Source organism: Taudactylus pleione, unplaced genomic scaffold, assembly GCF_031769625.1.
Source record: "Taudactylus pleione unplaced genomic scaffold, aTauple2 ptg000136l, whole genome shotgun sequence".
In the NCBI taxonomy this organism is placed as follows: domain Eukaryota; kingdom Metazoa; phylum Chordata; class Amphibia; order Anura; family Myobatrachidae; genus Taudactylus; species Taudactylus pleione.
This window is the reverse complement of record NW_028284538.1, coordinates 7,632,991-7,648,313: the sequence shown is the minus strand read 5'-3', so window position 1 is coordinate 7,648,313 and position 15,323 is coordinate 7,632,991. Positions and strand designations below refer to the sequence as shown.

The following is a 15,323-nucleotide window of genomic DNA, read 5'->3' as shown; positions in this document are numbered from 1 at the left end:
TGAGAATAAATATAGCTGTTATAATCCGAGTTATTATCTCTTTAAAGAAAGGTAGTATTTTTCATATATTCAGGAAAGAAGTTTTGTTTATACTGTATATTCAAGTATCCCATCTTATCTAGTATAATGGGCTTCAGTATAATGTAACTACTGTATATTGTTTGCAGTTATTTGTAAATAATTTGTAACAAGATGTTTAATTCCAATTGATTTGTATCACAAACGTATATAAAGTGCAAGATACAAAGGACCAAATGTAATAGGGTGAGAGATTAGAAAATGTGAGAGTTTAGCAGTAACCTCTCACATTGGTCGAGTTTTGTCTTTAAAATGGGAAAACACCTGGATGAGAGTTTAAATAGTGAGAGTTTCTTTCGTCTAAAAATGTGCGAGTTTGCCTGTTCTCAGACTCTATTACATTGGCCGAGTTTAAAAAGTGTGAGAGGTTACTGTTAAACTCTCACCTTTTCTAAGCTCTCACCCTATTACATTTGACCCAAAGTATCAATGTAATTATTCTGTGGTAACAGAATCCCATGCTTAAATTTGTAACATGGATGTATTTATATTGTTGAATTCCTATTAGGTGTTTAAAATACATGGATTATTTCGAGTATTTTGTTAAACCAAATTGTTTAGTCTATATTACTGTTTTATATCTTTTTTATATATATACACTGACTAATAACTTTTGTTGTTTTTATAGATGCTGTAAATAAATAGTTGAGTAGAGTATGTGAAAGGCATTAATTAACATGAATGATAAATTGAACTAGGGCACTATTATGGGATATAAAAATACCTAGGCACTTCTAAAGGGATATAAAATGAACTAGGGCACTACCTGGGGCATACATGTAATCAGGGCACTACTCTGGGGCATAAAATGAACAAGGGCACTACCATGGGGCATAAAATTAACCAGGACACTACAATGAGGCATAAAATAATCAGCCGCTGTGGAGAGAGAAGCCTGTCTAGATGCATTGTGGATGGGGCCCCTTCAAAGTGTAGCTATGGGGTCCATAAAGTTCTGGCTACGCCTATGGCAAGAGTTAATTTGTTGGGCCTCAGTAAAAAAGAAAAACAGTACCCTATCAGGTTATTTACTATATCTGAAGAGGAAAAGAGGTGGAAACATGAATATAACATGTGAGGACACAACAGAATAAAGGATATGTTATGGGTTGAGAAGAAATAAAGGGAGAGTGAAATGAAAGGAGTGCAAAAGTGGAAACACTAGCCAGAAAAATGGGTCTTGGATTATTGGAGATGCCATTTTGTAGCTAGCCAGTCGCATGAGGAGAAGGTTAACTGGAATTTATCTGAGATAAAGACAGCTGTGTCTCTGCCTCAGCACTACCCATGGTCGTAACCGAAGCTGCCACATTTCAAACAGAGAGCTCCGATGAACAGAACTCTTTGTTCATGGCATACAGATTGCCACAACTACAGTAACTGCTCTCTGATTCTCATGACTGTGATCCCAGAAAGTCTTGAAACATTAAGAGGGGATACTATGTTTGATATATAACATGTCTTCCCTGATGACGGCTTAAAGATATATTCTTATGAAGTTTGTCTAGGGCCTCTTTATGCTCTCTTGTTCTGTTTTGGATAAAGATACGTGTTATTGAGTGCTGACCGATACACATATAAAGTGTGCACAGTGCTGTACATATATAAAACTTTTGAGTACAAAACTTTTAGGCAGGTGTGGAAAAATGCTGCAAAGTAAAAATGCTTTCAAAAATAGAAGTGTTAGTTTATTTTTATCAATTAACAAAATGCAAAGTAAATGAACAGAAGAGAAATCTAAATCAGATCAATATTTGGTGTGACCACCCTTTGCCTTCAAAACAGCATCAATTCACTTGCACACAGTCTTTGAAGGTACTCGACAAGGAGGTGGTTCCAAACATCTTGGAGAACTACAGATCTTCTGTGGATGTAGGTTTATTCAAATCCTTCTGTCTCTTCATGTAATCCCAGACAGACTCGATGATATTGATATCAGGTCTCTGTGGGGGCCATATTATTACTTCCAGGACTCCCTGTTCTTCTTTACGGTGAAAATAGTTCCTAATGACATTGGCTGTATGTTTGGGGTCCTTGTCCTGCTGCAGAATACATGTGGAGCCAATCAGACACCTCCCTGATGGTATTGCATGACGGATAAGTAGCTGCCTGTATATCTCAGCATTGAGGACACCATTAATACTGACCAAATCCCCAACTCCATTTGCTGAAATGCAGCCCCAAACTTGCAAGGAACCTCCACCATGCTACACTGTTGCCTGCAGATACTCATTATTGGGGATGTAGTCAAAATACATGAAATCCCAACGTCTAAATCCCATCTTGGGACTAAAGAGAGGCGTCAGGATTTTAGCCCGAAAACAAAATCCTGACAGACGGCTTCCCGAATGAAGGCAAGCCGGCTACTGCTAACTCTTAACCCAGAGGGGGGTTTAGGTTAGGGCATAGTTGCCTACCTTTGGATTCTCCTCCCCGGGAGAAGCCTTGGTAGGAGAAGCAGGTTGGCTGTGACGGGGCGGGGCCTGACAGGTTGTGTCATTAAGCCCCACCCCTTCACAGCAAATTGCTGCGATTGGCTGAAATTTAAATAGGGGGTGTAGCTAAATGACGCGATTCACTGTGAATCGTGTCATTAAGGCCCACCCCCTACACGGGGACCTGCGATCACCCTGGAAATTCTTCCCATTCTGCTAGAAATTGGGCAGAATGCGGGAGAAGTGCCTACCCTTCCGGGAGTGAAAAGTTGGGAGCTTCCCGCTAAAACCGGGAGGGTAGGCATGTATGGGTTAGGGCACCGATGGGGGGACTCCGGGCCAGAGGTACTAAGCTCTGAAAAGTGAAAAAGCACGAGCGTAGGTTAACTGTAGCTGTAGACTGAAAGGGGCTGGTGCTGCAGGCAGGACAAGGGGGGTCACGCTGTGGTAGTGGAGGGCACCGTGTTAGTGCAGGAGGACAGACTGCGGTTCCCCCATGAGTGCTCAGGCTGAGGCTAACCTGCTCTGTTAGTCAGCTGAAGCCAGAGTGGGCTTACCTGGAGCTGAGTGGCGGTTGTGTCCGGCTTGAGCTCCGCCGGCAAGGAAGTCCAGAGCATGCAGCTGGCCCTGAGGTGACCGGGACAGAGGCTCCAGTGATAGCAGCTGGTTCTGGGGCTAAGCTCCGGCCGCAGACAGGTCCAGAGTGCTCCGCTTGCCCGGGAGTTGCAGAGGTGAAGGCATTGTCCTCGGTTGCAGTGGCAATAAGCAGTAGGAGGAGGCAAGTTAGGTGGACGGACTCGGACGTTCAGTCATCTCCGGGAGAGGACAGGTTGGCGAGTGGTGAGTGACAGAGGAGAGGTGATCCGTTATATGGCAGCTGCAGCTGCAGATACTAGCATACTGGCAGCAACTCCTATGCAGACAGTGACTTGGCTGATTAAATTATCCACAGCACCCACATGTAGTAAGAGACTGGCTAGAGATATTTACTCACATCACCACAGCAGTGGATTGTAGGTGGCCAGCATCCAGAGCTTATTGTAAAGCCCCTGGTTCGGTAGTGATAGTAGGAGGGTAGTGGAGGACCAGACTACACTGAAAGTGCCAGCAGCATAATTCTTATCCACAGGATTACAATAGACCCAATCAACTATGGAGGATTGGTAACAGCCAAAGGTTTAGATAATTGTCCACTAAAGGGACTGGATATTCTGTAGCTAAACCAGAAGAGTTGGGGGAGTAGTACAATTATTACGCATAGCTACAGTTATTGCTGATTGACAAGGAGAACCAGTTCTTTAATTGGAACGCAGGAAGACGCTACCAGGGAGTTAATTATGCCAATACAACATCCCTCAGTATTGGGTTACTGAGGGGACAAATTACTATAAACTGGGATTTCCTAAGAATATAGGGATAAGAGTACAGCCCCCAATGTATATAAATAAACATCCTGGCTTTACCTGAAGGAGCACCTATGAGTTATAATTAGATTGTAACAAAGGGAACACTTATTATCCCAAGCATCTAGGGATATCATCTCTGCAAGCATATTAAATAGTTATCCAAATGGCATTTGGTGGATTAGCTTATCAGGACAATATGTGCCTATGAACTGTGTTATAAAATATCTAAGGAAAGGATAACTATGTAGTAGTATAGTTCATACTGTTAGACTTTTATGAACTGCAGTGATTACTTAGTACCATCGGATTATTCCTATTGTTGTGTATAATATGCTGTTGAACTGTTGTGATACTTTAAACTGTATATGGTGTTATATGAATGTAAATCATACCTATTGTGGAACTATCAGTAACCAGTAAATGTGTAGTACTTAATAAAACTAACCCCAGAGTAAAAAGGTGTAGTACTTATCTTAGGAGTCGAGAGGATGTCTATGGAGGGAATCAGGTAGTTCATTGATATTGTAAATTGTATTACATTCTAAAATAAACATTTGCAAGTCACCTGTAATTACATAAAGAATACAGTTACAACTATTTGGTGTGGTAACAAGAGTGTTCCTAAGCTGGCCCTGATAAATACAGTTTAGGTGGAGGCACTATAGTGGTTTATTACTTAAGCAGTAACTAGGGGTTACATATTACTTACTTAAAACTCGAAAAAAAGTAGATCTTCTTCAGTCTAGCGAGTATAGCCTGAGCAGATGTGAGTTACACAGAGGAATGCACAGATCAGTGAAATCAGTGCATGCTTCTGTGTTAAAAAAAAATCCCATTAAAGTGTTAAAATTAAAAGCACAACCAGCACAGGGCTTTTCTGGACCAGTCCTGGTTTGAAAATACGGGGGGAAAATACATAGGGGTCCCCACATATTTTCATCAACCAGCACCAGGCTTAGTGAGCCAGGCCTGGTTGTGGAAATACAGAGGACAAAATGAGTAGGGGTCTATCGTATTAGCCACAACCAGCACCAGACTTTTTCTAATGGGGGTGTAATGCTGCAGCCATGGGACCGGCTTCATGGGGTCCCCCGGCCAAAGCATTATCACCCCATGCTAGCCAGTCCAGACTGGGGACCCGTAGGGAGGTGAGGTCCCCCAATAAAGGGGTTATTCCTCTCCAGGGAACACCAGGCCTGGGCTATTAGCCTGGAGCTATCCCCGGCACCCCTGGGCGGTGGGTGCCTTGTTAATTGTGTGAATAAATAGAATAAATAATATATTAATTACAGGAGAACTAGAGGTTCCAGCAAGCCTGCCCTGCATGCTGGTACTTGGAGAACCACAAGTACCAGCATGCAGGAAATTAAGAACCCGCTGATACCTCTAGCTAAACTGCAAAAGAAATATAAAAAAACAACAGGACACAGACAACGAAGGTTTAATTATTTTATTACACATGCATTCACTCACTCACTCACTCACTCACACACACCTGCACTCACACTACATACTTACCCTGTCCCTAGAGCCAGTCTATCCCCTTGTCCAGTAGAAACCAAGACCGGGATCTGTGAATAAAAATCCATACTCTAACTACCCCTTGTGTCCTGTTCTTTCCATGTAAGCATCCACTGTCTTCTGAAAACAAAAAAAAATAAAAAATGCGGACCCCATGGACAGTACCTCTAAGGACGGTACTTCGCGAATCACTGCTCAGCCACAGCATTTTCTATAGAAATGCATTGGCTGAACGTTCATTGGCTGAGAGAGGCAAAGATCACTGCACTTAGTGTAACCTGCAGTCCAAATATAGGTAGATGTACACGCTTTTTTTGTCAGTTATTTAGCATGAGGGCTGCCACGAGTCAAACCGGGCCTGAGTGAAGGGGGCCTGACCTAGGCTTGGTCACGCACCCTTAAGAAAAAAACACATAGTTGCAGTGCCGCAAAGCGCTGGGGAGGGGGATGCTGTGAGCCCCTTAGCCCAGCGCAAATCCAGGGGGGGTGCAATAATGATGATCGCTCTCCCAACAGGCAGAGGAGACTCCTGTGGATGAGCAAGCAGTCTCCCTTTACAGCCCAGCACACAGCAGCGTGTGCTGGGCTGCTCAGCTGACAGGGAGGAGGGCATCAGACCCGGGCCCCCGCCAGGCCCCTCCAGTAAGTAGTTAGTACCCCCCTCTGTGCCCCTGTTTAGCACAACTATGCAGGTAATTAGCGCTACCGTGCTTGTCATTTCTTTAACGCAACTATGAAGGGGATTAGCGGCCACGTCATTTACTGCTGCAGCAATTAATGTATGGTGGGTCACATAGTGGGTGGGCAGTTGGTCTGTGCTCACTTCTCTAGCAGGTGAGGTGACAATGATTTTTATTATGTGACATTTAGCCATATAACTGTATGACTGACATGCTAGGATGACTGTTGCACATGTGCAGTGCTCTTCTCTAAGTAGGCAAACTGTGGCGTTCCAGTAGCTGTGGAAATACATATGCCAGCATGCCCTGCCAAAGTTACAACATGTTCTAACAGCAAATCAATGGCAGGATATGCTGACCATGTCAAAATGTTGGAATTCATAATATAGGAATATCTATATTTTGACTGCCGACATTTTGGTGTCGATCTAATGATCTGTCTATACTTTAAATGTCGACACATTGACCCTGTTGACATTTCAACTTGTCTATATGGTACTTGTCTACATTATGTCCATGTCTACATTATGTCCCTGTCCACATTTTGACTGTATATATTGATTGTATACTAGTATAATATAATATGTCTATATGAGTATAATATAATTTACTACGTGTATAATAATAAATGTTGACATTTAGGTTGTTTGAATAATGTAACCTTTCGATATTATGGTGTATATATTTTGAATGTCTAAATTTTGACTGTCTGAGTAATATACCACTTCCATATGTATATATATTTGGACCCCCCTCCCCTACAAATCCTCAGTTTGCCTCTGAACTCACAGGAGAAAGTTAGGGGTCTATGTACTAAGCCTTTGAGAGAGATAAAGTACCAACCAATCAGCTCCTACCTGTCATTTTTCAAACAGTCTGTAACATGACAGTTAGGAGCTGATTGGTTGGTACTTTATCTCACTTTATCACTCTCCAAGGCTTAGTGCATAGACCCCTTAGAAATTGAGATTCCAGATAGAATGTTCCTCTGCTCTTCACCTACTGTTTAACTCCTTTATAACCCTATTACACTACAATTCTAACACACACTTTTTGCCTGTAGCTCTGTAGAACAATGTCAGTAACACTATTAAATACTGAAAATGGGAAAGTTTCCTGTGAGACACGAGAGGGAACCACAGTACACATCAACATTAATCAGCGTTCTGCCCTGGACTGTCTACTGGATACTATCCGGACACTCAAAAGCAAAGGAAAATCTGCTCCAGACACAAAGCCGACCAATAACACTGCATCTGGAGTGCGTCTAGGAGTTGGGGTGAGGTGCCTTTAACTACAGTATAGACCTGTTAGAGTGCCATGATGTAGGTAAAGTGATCTTTGAAATAAATATAGAAATTGAGAAAAGAGCCACTTTAGTTCATCCTTCTACATTTATGTTCAATTATGCATTTGCTTATTTGTCACTGACTTCTAGATGACCATAAAAATAAGTTTAGTTTATATAATAATTGTTGTTGTCTTATTGGCAGCACCATGACTTTAATCCAAGAAGCTATGTACTAAGCTCTGGAAAGTGATACATTGGAGAGTGATAAACTAACAACCAATCAGCTCCTAACTGTCATTTTCAAACACGGCCTGTAACATGACAGTTAGGTGCTGAGTGGCTGGTCATTTATCACTCTCCACTTTATCACTTTCCAGAGCTTGGTACATCTGGTCTATAAGGGTCAGTCTGAAACCGGGGTCTATTTACTAAGCCTTGGATGGAGATAAAGTTAACGGACATAAGGTACCAGCCAATCAGCTCCTAACTGCCATGTCACAGGCCGTGTTCGAAAAATGAGTTAGGAGCTGATTGGCTGGTACTTTAACTCCATCCAAGGCTTAGTAAATAGACCCTCTAATCTGAATTAGAATTTTTTTTAACAAAAAGTTTAGGAGTTGTCCATAACAACCAATTAGCTTCTAGCTATCATTTATCTTGCACAGTATATATAAAATGACAGTTGCAATTACAAATCTTATCACACAAATGGGTTTATACACACCCCAGTTTCAGCCTCAGTATTGTCAAGTTCTCAAGTTATTATAACAGATGATGCAGATTGGGAATGTTTTTCATGAAGTCTTCGGGAAGTTGTAGTGTGCTGCAGGCTGTGATTATTAGGATTATATTACGCACCCTTTAAGATATTACTGGATTCATGAATGCCCATATACTACGACTGGCAAAAGCCAGACAACAAGGTTTCCTGTATAGCAAGAGACTGTATTCCAACTGTGTTGTGCGGTATGTACTATAACACAAGTGTTCATCCCTGGATGTACCAAGACTATTTCTGATATGACTTGAAAGGGCCAAAATCACGGCATGTAGTTGATATCCTGACTGTCTGGATGCCAGTGCTCAGAATGCCGACACCAGAACACCAACACCAGTCAGAATCCTGGTGCTGGCATAGTGACCGTCGGCAGCCCAATGGTAAGTATTGGGGTTAGGGGGAGAGTTATGGTTAGAGTTAGCGGTTAAGGTTAGGCACAAGGGGAAGGGTTAGGGTTAGGCTATTGGGGGGTTTAGGATTAAGAGTAGGGTTAGGATACTTACCTGCAGGTGTCGGTATCCTAAACCTGTCGGGATTCTGACTGCTGGGATCCTGAGAGTCGGCATCCCATACCCAACCCAAAATCATAATACGATCAATTTAATTGAAACACTGGAGGTCAAGTTAAACAATGTCTTTCTCTTGCTGTAGGTGTCCTTGATCAGTTTGGGCTGCATCAGTGTCATGCTGGCTATTCTTCTCTGTGTTGTGCAGCCGTCCCTCATCATTATGTATAATGGCACTCACTTCTGGGTTGGATTTCCGGTGAGTAAAGGCTGTAAAGTCACATTCCTTGTTTGTACAGTATACTGTAGCTAAACGCCTGCATTAGGTCTGTGTATGTGACTCTCCATAGACAATAAAAAAGCTGTAAACCCTATGCCCGCGCAGCTATACAGGTGCCTAAACTCATTTGCAATGAAAGCCAGATTTTCACACCTGTTGAAACAATTTACTTTAGATTACTTTGTTACTTCATCAGTGCATCTGTCATGTGTCATTTACTGTAGCAGGTGGCGAAAAACAATTGTAACCACGTACGCAGATTGGCCAATCATTGAATACTGCGCATTCATCTGCACCGCATAGCACGTTTGCTGCGATCACGCACATGCACAGGAATCCATCACAGAGTGAGTGACAGGCCGTGAGCATTTGGGGGTGGTGACGGGGGAGTGGTTGCAGAAATGCAGATGTGCCTGTCTGTTGGTACGCTGTTGCATGGGTGTGCATAAATTAGCCACTGCGATGGCATACACAGCTTGTGTACTCACTGTGTGCAACGAAAATTTCTGAGACAGGTCAGACCTGCTGTAATTGTGCATGATGGGCCATAGTGCTTCAATGTTACCGAGGTACACGCACAGAGCCGACTCCAGGGGTTGCCGCACCATGTGCCGGTCTGGTCCCCGAAGACCGAAAATGGGGGCGTGGCCTAATTACCATAAGCCATGCCCCCAAAATGACAATTATTTTGGGGCATGCCCGCATGGCACGCCTCACAGTAACGTCAGGCTGGGGGTGAGCCCAGCACTACGTCAGTAGCTGGGCTGCCCCCAGCTCTCTCCCTGGACTGTTGATTGGAGGTGCCGAGCATCCCGACCATCTGTGGGACACTTTGTCCCGCGGGTGGACCAGCGGGGCAGTGCCCAAAAAACGGGACTGTCCCGCTGAAATCGGGAATGGCTGGCAGGGGTGTGCCCTCTATGGGATGGAGCCCCTATTCGACCGCACTGGTCGAACATGCCTCGAGCCGGCCCTGTATATGCAGCACTGTGAGGTATTACGGATGTGAGAAAGCAGTAGTGGGCATCTCTATGCTGGATGAGTGGTGGCAGGCTTTAGCATATTTTCACAGATGCATTGCGTGCGATTACACAATCTGGGGTTTTCATACTTTGGGATATATTCACAACAGCAGTTTCGATTCTAAGTGTGGCTTGTCAGTGGTTTTGAGCTTCATTGTGTAATACTTATGTTACTGTACTGTAGGTATATTATATAATTATAAACTATACGTTTTTATTATAATTTATTAGGAAAAATTGTAGTATAACGTATGTTTATAGTATTTAAGGTAAAATGATTTTATATATATATATATATATATATATATATATATATAGTAAGTTAATCAAGTATTTGTGACACTTTGTTGTAGTTTAGATGAATTTAATAGGATATGTGTAAAGCACACCTAGGGGTAAAGTTTCTAATGTTGCGTATCCACTTGACGACTGTGAAACGAGTGCACGATTACGACATTGTAATCGTGCAGTCGTTTCATAGTCTGTGATGTGCCTACACTGAATGATCAGTCGTTCAGTGTAGGCACATCAATCACCCCCGAACATGGGCAACCTGACGTCATCGTCAGGTTGACCAGCATGTTTGGGCGGTGATAGATGTAAAATATGACAGCGCATCACTGGTCGTTTTGTACATTAAACTGCCTGATTTGTAAACGATTAACAAGCGATTGAACGATAACGATGTCGTTATCGTTCAATCCACCTGTTTAATCGAGTAGTGGATACGCACCTTATGATTCAAGATTGGTTGAGATGACAATCTCAGGTGAGATTAGGCATGTTTTTCAACAAGCAAATTTACTAAAGGCAAAGTCGGGTGAGTTTGAGAGAGATTTCTCTCTTCTCACTCATAAAACTCGGGTGAGATGGCAAACATCGAATCAACTTACCATCGGGATAACTCGGTAGTACTTTTCATGAAAAAGATGCAACTCTCAAATTTACCAAGAATCGAGATGACAAGCTCGAGTGAGATTGGAGCAAACATCTCTGCCAAACTGATGTTTCAAACTCTCCACCTCCTGAACTGCGAGTTTGGCAGAAACATACACAAATCAGTGTGATTTGTGTATATTTCTGCCTGTAAATATTAAAAATAGGGTTACATTTAAAAAAAAAATGACGTAGGGACCCCCCCAAAAGCATAACCAGCCCGGACTTGTCAGCCAGTCCTGGCTCCAATAATTACAGGGAACAAAATGAGTAGGGTTCCACCGTAATTTAGGAACCAGCACCAGGCTGCAGGGCCAGTCCTGGATTTAAATATAGGGGGAAAAAAATAGCATAGGGGTCCCCCTATATTTAAAACCAGCACCGGACCCAAACCGACCGGGGTTTAATGCCACAGCCAGGAGACCCTATCACCGGGGCTCCATGGCCAAAGCATTAACACCCCAAGCCAATCAGGCCAAGCCGGAGATCTCAGGGGAGGTGGGGACCCCCCAAAAAAGGGGTCCCCCTTTCCCGAAACCCCAGGCTTGATCTGAAGCCCGGGGCTCTGCTCCACACCCCTGGACTGTGGGTACGGGGATAATAAACTGTTAAATAGTAATAAACTATTGTATTTTACAGTAGAACTACAGGTGCCAGCATGCCTGCCCTTTGGCACTTGTGGAACTACAAGTGCCAGCAGGCGGCCAGCACCCATACCCACACTGTAAAAGAAATAGTTAAAAAAAGATAGTACACACACACCGTATACAGTAAAAGTTTATTACATACACCTAACCCACTCACACATACTTACCTGTGCCAAATGTTTCTGTCCTCTTCTCCCATGTAGAAATCCATTTGGATGTACCTGCAAAAAAGATCCTATACTCATCTCCATCCTCGCGCTGCTCTCCGTAGCATCCACATTCTTTGCAAAACAGCAAAGTGACTTCATTTAACACATTTTTACAGGTACAACACACAAGCAGCCTTCACATATCTCAAATCTTAGTAAATTTACCCCCTATAGTCACATATACATATTTAATTACTTTATTTAGTTAGTAGAGCATAACTTATAAAGGACAGTGATAAGTGGTTAATGTAATTGCATATATTTATATTATAATTGATGTTTAAAAGTAAAGCAGGTCCCCAGAAAAGGTGACTTATCGCACCCCATACATTGAGTAGGAGAGGGTTCTAGACTGTGAGGATGTTTTTATGCACGAAGGGACAAGGGGGGTTGCATGGATAGGTCAGTAAGATATAAATGCTGCCTCCACAGAGGCAACTGTGAGGATCCTGGACCCCCTCCAACACTGACTTAGCACAACTAAAATAGTAACAGCTGCGGTGGGATTACAGGTTTAGCACAGCCAGTGTGGGCAAAGGAGGGCTCTGTATCTGTTCTGACAGGGTTGGAGTCCAGCAGAGGCAGCATACAGAAATACATCCAAATTGAGAGCCAGCTTACCTGGGAGTCACCCCTGTAGTACTAGCTGGAGTTCCCATGTTTCAGCAACACGCCCATACTACTATACATCTGAGTCTGACTAGCAAACCCTCTTTTACCGCCCAACACAACATTTCTGACAGACTTCTTGGTGAGTGCGCCTGAATCTGTACTGCAACTCTGTATGAACACCATTGGTAATGCATACACGGTGCAACTCAGATGCAAGTGCAGATGAAAAACATAGCACAAGAAAAAAATAAAACACATTGGCCTCAATACATTGCCCAAAACACGATGGCCCCCCAACAGAAGAAATAAAAAAATGGCCCCCACCGGAAAAATCTAAAACACATTGGACCCCACAATAAAAAACTAAAATATATTGGCCCCGGCATGAAAAAACTAAAATAAACTGGTCCCCACAGGAAAAAAACACACACATTAGCCCTCACAGAAAAAAAACAAACTCAATGGCCCCCCACAGGAAAAAATAAACACATTGGTCCCCACAGGAGATAAAAAAACAAAATGGCTTCCACAGGAAAAAAAAATTACACATACATAATTGCCCCAGTCTCTCATAGAGGGCCGACCTTTCTGCTGGCTGACATGCTTGGCTCTGTCCCAAAAAGTGATGTTTATTCAACTGTTTAGTTCCCGGGAGCTATAGTTTGTTGTGATCACTGAGGTGCCCAGGCTGTCAACAGTACCAACACAGGTACTGCAGGAAGAATTGGCAAGACCCAACTGCCTTGCAAACCGCATCCGGGGGCTGGGGGACAAAGCGGGTGATTTATGTGCTATGGATTGGGGGGTGCAGATATGTCCCTTTGGGTGGGGGTAGTGAATGTTCCAGAGACAGGCGGGCTTGGGTTAGTGTATGTCCATGGGACAGGGGATAAACTGTATGTTTTGGGCCAGGAAGTTGGGTGGTTCATTTATGTAACTGGGGCAGAGGTGGGGGGTAGGGCAGTTGGTGTATGTCCCTGAGGCTGGGCTGGCAGAGGTTGAGCAGGCAGTGTATGTCCCTGGGACCAGGAGGGGGTAGGGCAGGTAGAGTATGTCCCTGGGGCCAAGGAGAGTAGGGCGGGCAGTGTATGTCCTTAGGCCTAAGGGGGGTAGGGTGGGTAGTGTATGTCCCTGGGGTCGGTGGGCTGGGGCATGAAGTGTATGTCCCTGGGACCGGGGAGGGGGGTCAAAGTTGTGGCAGGGTGTATAGTGTATGTCCCTGGGTTGGGGGGATTTTGTGTCTAGGGTGTCAGTTAAGCCTACCCTCCAACATGTCCCCTTCCATCCAGGTACAAAATGCTCTGCTCCTGGGCTTCCCACCTAATTAATGATTGCAGACACCTGTGTTGAGCATGTAATAGATGAGGCAGGTGTTTCACCACAGGTGACTGAAATCATCAATTAAGAGAGAAATTCAGGAGTAGAGCTTTTTGTACCGGATGGAAGGGGTCATGTTGCAGAGTCTGGTTAAGTTGGGGAGTGTATGAATCTTTCGACTTTAGGAGACATAGTGCAGGTAATGTATGTCCTTGGGGCTAAGGGGCAGGGTGGGCCAGGGGTATAGAGCAGGCAGTGTATGTCCCTGGGGCCAGTGGGGTAGAGTGTATAGCACAGTATATCTCCTTGGGGCTGGGGGACACTTCTTTTAGGGGTCCAGGAGGTAGCGTGGGGATGTTAGTGGGGTGGTGAATCTGTGTAGTATATGTCCCCAGTGATGGGGGGCTGAGGTGGTGTATAGCAGGCAGTGTAGGTCCCATGTCCCAGGGGCCGGTGGGCTAAGGCATGCAGGGTAGGTCCTTGGGGCAGATAGGGGGGGGGGCTAGAGGTTATTGTTGTTGTGACTGTCCCTGGGGCGGAGGGGCTCTGTGTCTAGGGCCGGGTGGGTGAGTGTATATCATGGGGTGAGGAGAGAGTGATTAGTGTTTAACACTCTGCCTCCCCCCGCACACTGGTAGTGGCTAATACTTAAACAAGAGAGCAGCAGTGCCTACGCTATGCTGCTGCTCCCGGCTAACGGCCGGAAGTGCCTTCTAGCTGGGAGCCGATGACAACTTACGGTTTGCGTTCACATGTGACACGCAAATCACGGAAGTGCTGCAACGTGTTGGGCAGAAGCATGAAACAGCCCGTACCGGTATGCAGGGTGGGCTGGCCTCTCAGACGGGTAAGCTGGCCCGACAGAGGGGGGAATGGGACCAGCCCAGTGGGAACTTACCCGCTGTCGCGGTGGCCCAATCCGCCCCTGCAACAATGACATTTTGGAGTATATTTACTAAAGTGCACATTTTTAAAAGTGGGGATATTGCCCATTTCAACCAATCAGATTCTAGCTAATATCTTCTAGAAGGTGCTAGATAATTGTTAAGTAGAATCTGATAGGTTGCTATGGGCAACATCTCCACTTCTAAAAACCCACACTTTTTTAAATATACCCTGACTTACTGTATATTCCCTACCAGATGTTTTATGTTACTAAGAGATAGGTCAAGTCTCTTTACTATTATTGCCTCATAGTAGCAGGAAAATTATATATTTATTAGCTATGTGAACAATATAAAGTAATTAGTTGGTTGTCAAGGAAAGTAAAAGTGTTAATGTGTTAGGAAAAAAGGGTAATATACTCTCTGATATCAACTTGCATGTGATGTTGTGCGGCATTCACATGTGAATTGGTTGTATACGCTAGACATAATAATTATTTGCTATAGGGTAGAAAACATTGAACTTGTTAATAGTGCCTACCCTCCAACATGACCCCTTCCACCCGGTACAAGATGCTCTGCTCCTGGACTTCCCATCTAATTAATGAATGCAGTCACCTGTGTTGAACTAGTTAATCGATGAGACAGCACAGGTGTCTGCAATCATCAACATTTTGTACCGGATGGAATGGGTCATGTTGGAGGGTCTGATAGTGTTGGG

General features: G+C 44.0%; 1 protein-coding gene across 1 annotated transcript in view; it reads left to right on the top strand.

Annotated features, from left to right (window-relative positions):
- The window catches only part of LOC148522954 (transmembrane protein 176B-like), a 34,939-nt gene that overhangs the window by 2,886 nt on the left and 16,730 nt on the right, over nt 1-15,323 (top strand). The window contains exons 2-3 of the mRNA XM_088473593.1: nt 7,184-7,399; nt 8,841-8,954. Coding sequence (XP_088329719.1) covers nt 7,196-7,399; nt 8,841-8,954 — 318 coding nt within the window. The 5' untranslated portion in view covers nt 7,184-7,195. The remainder of the gene's footprint in view (nt 1-7,183; nt 7,400-8,840; nt 8,955-15,323) is intronic.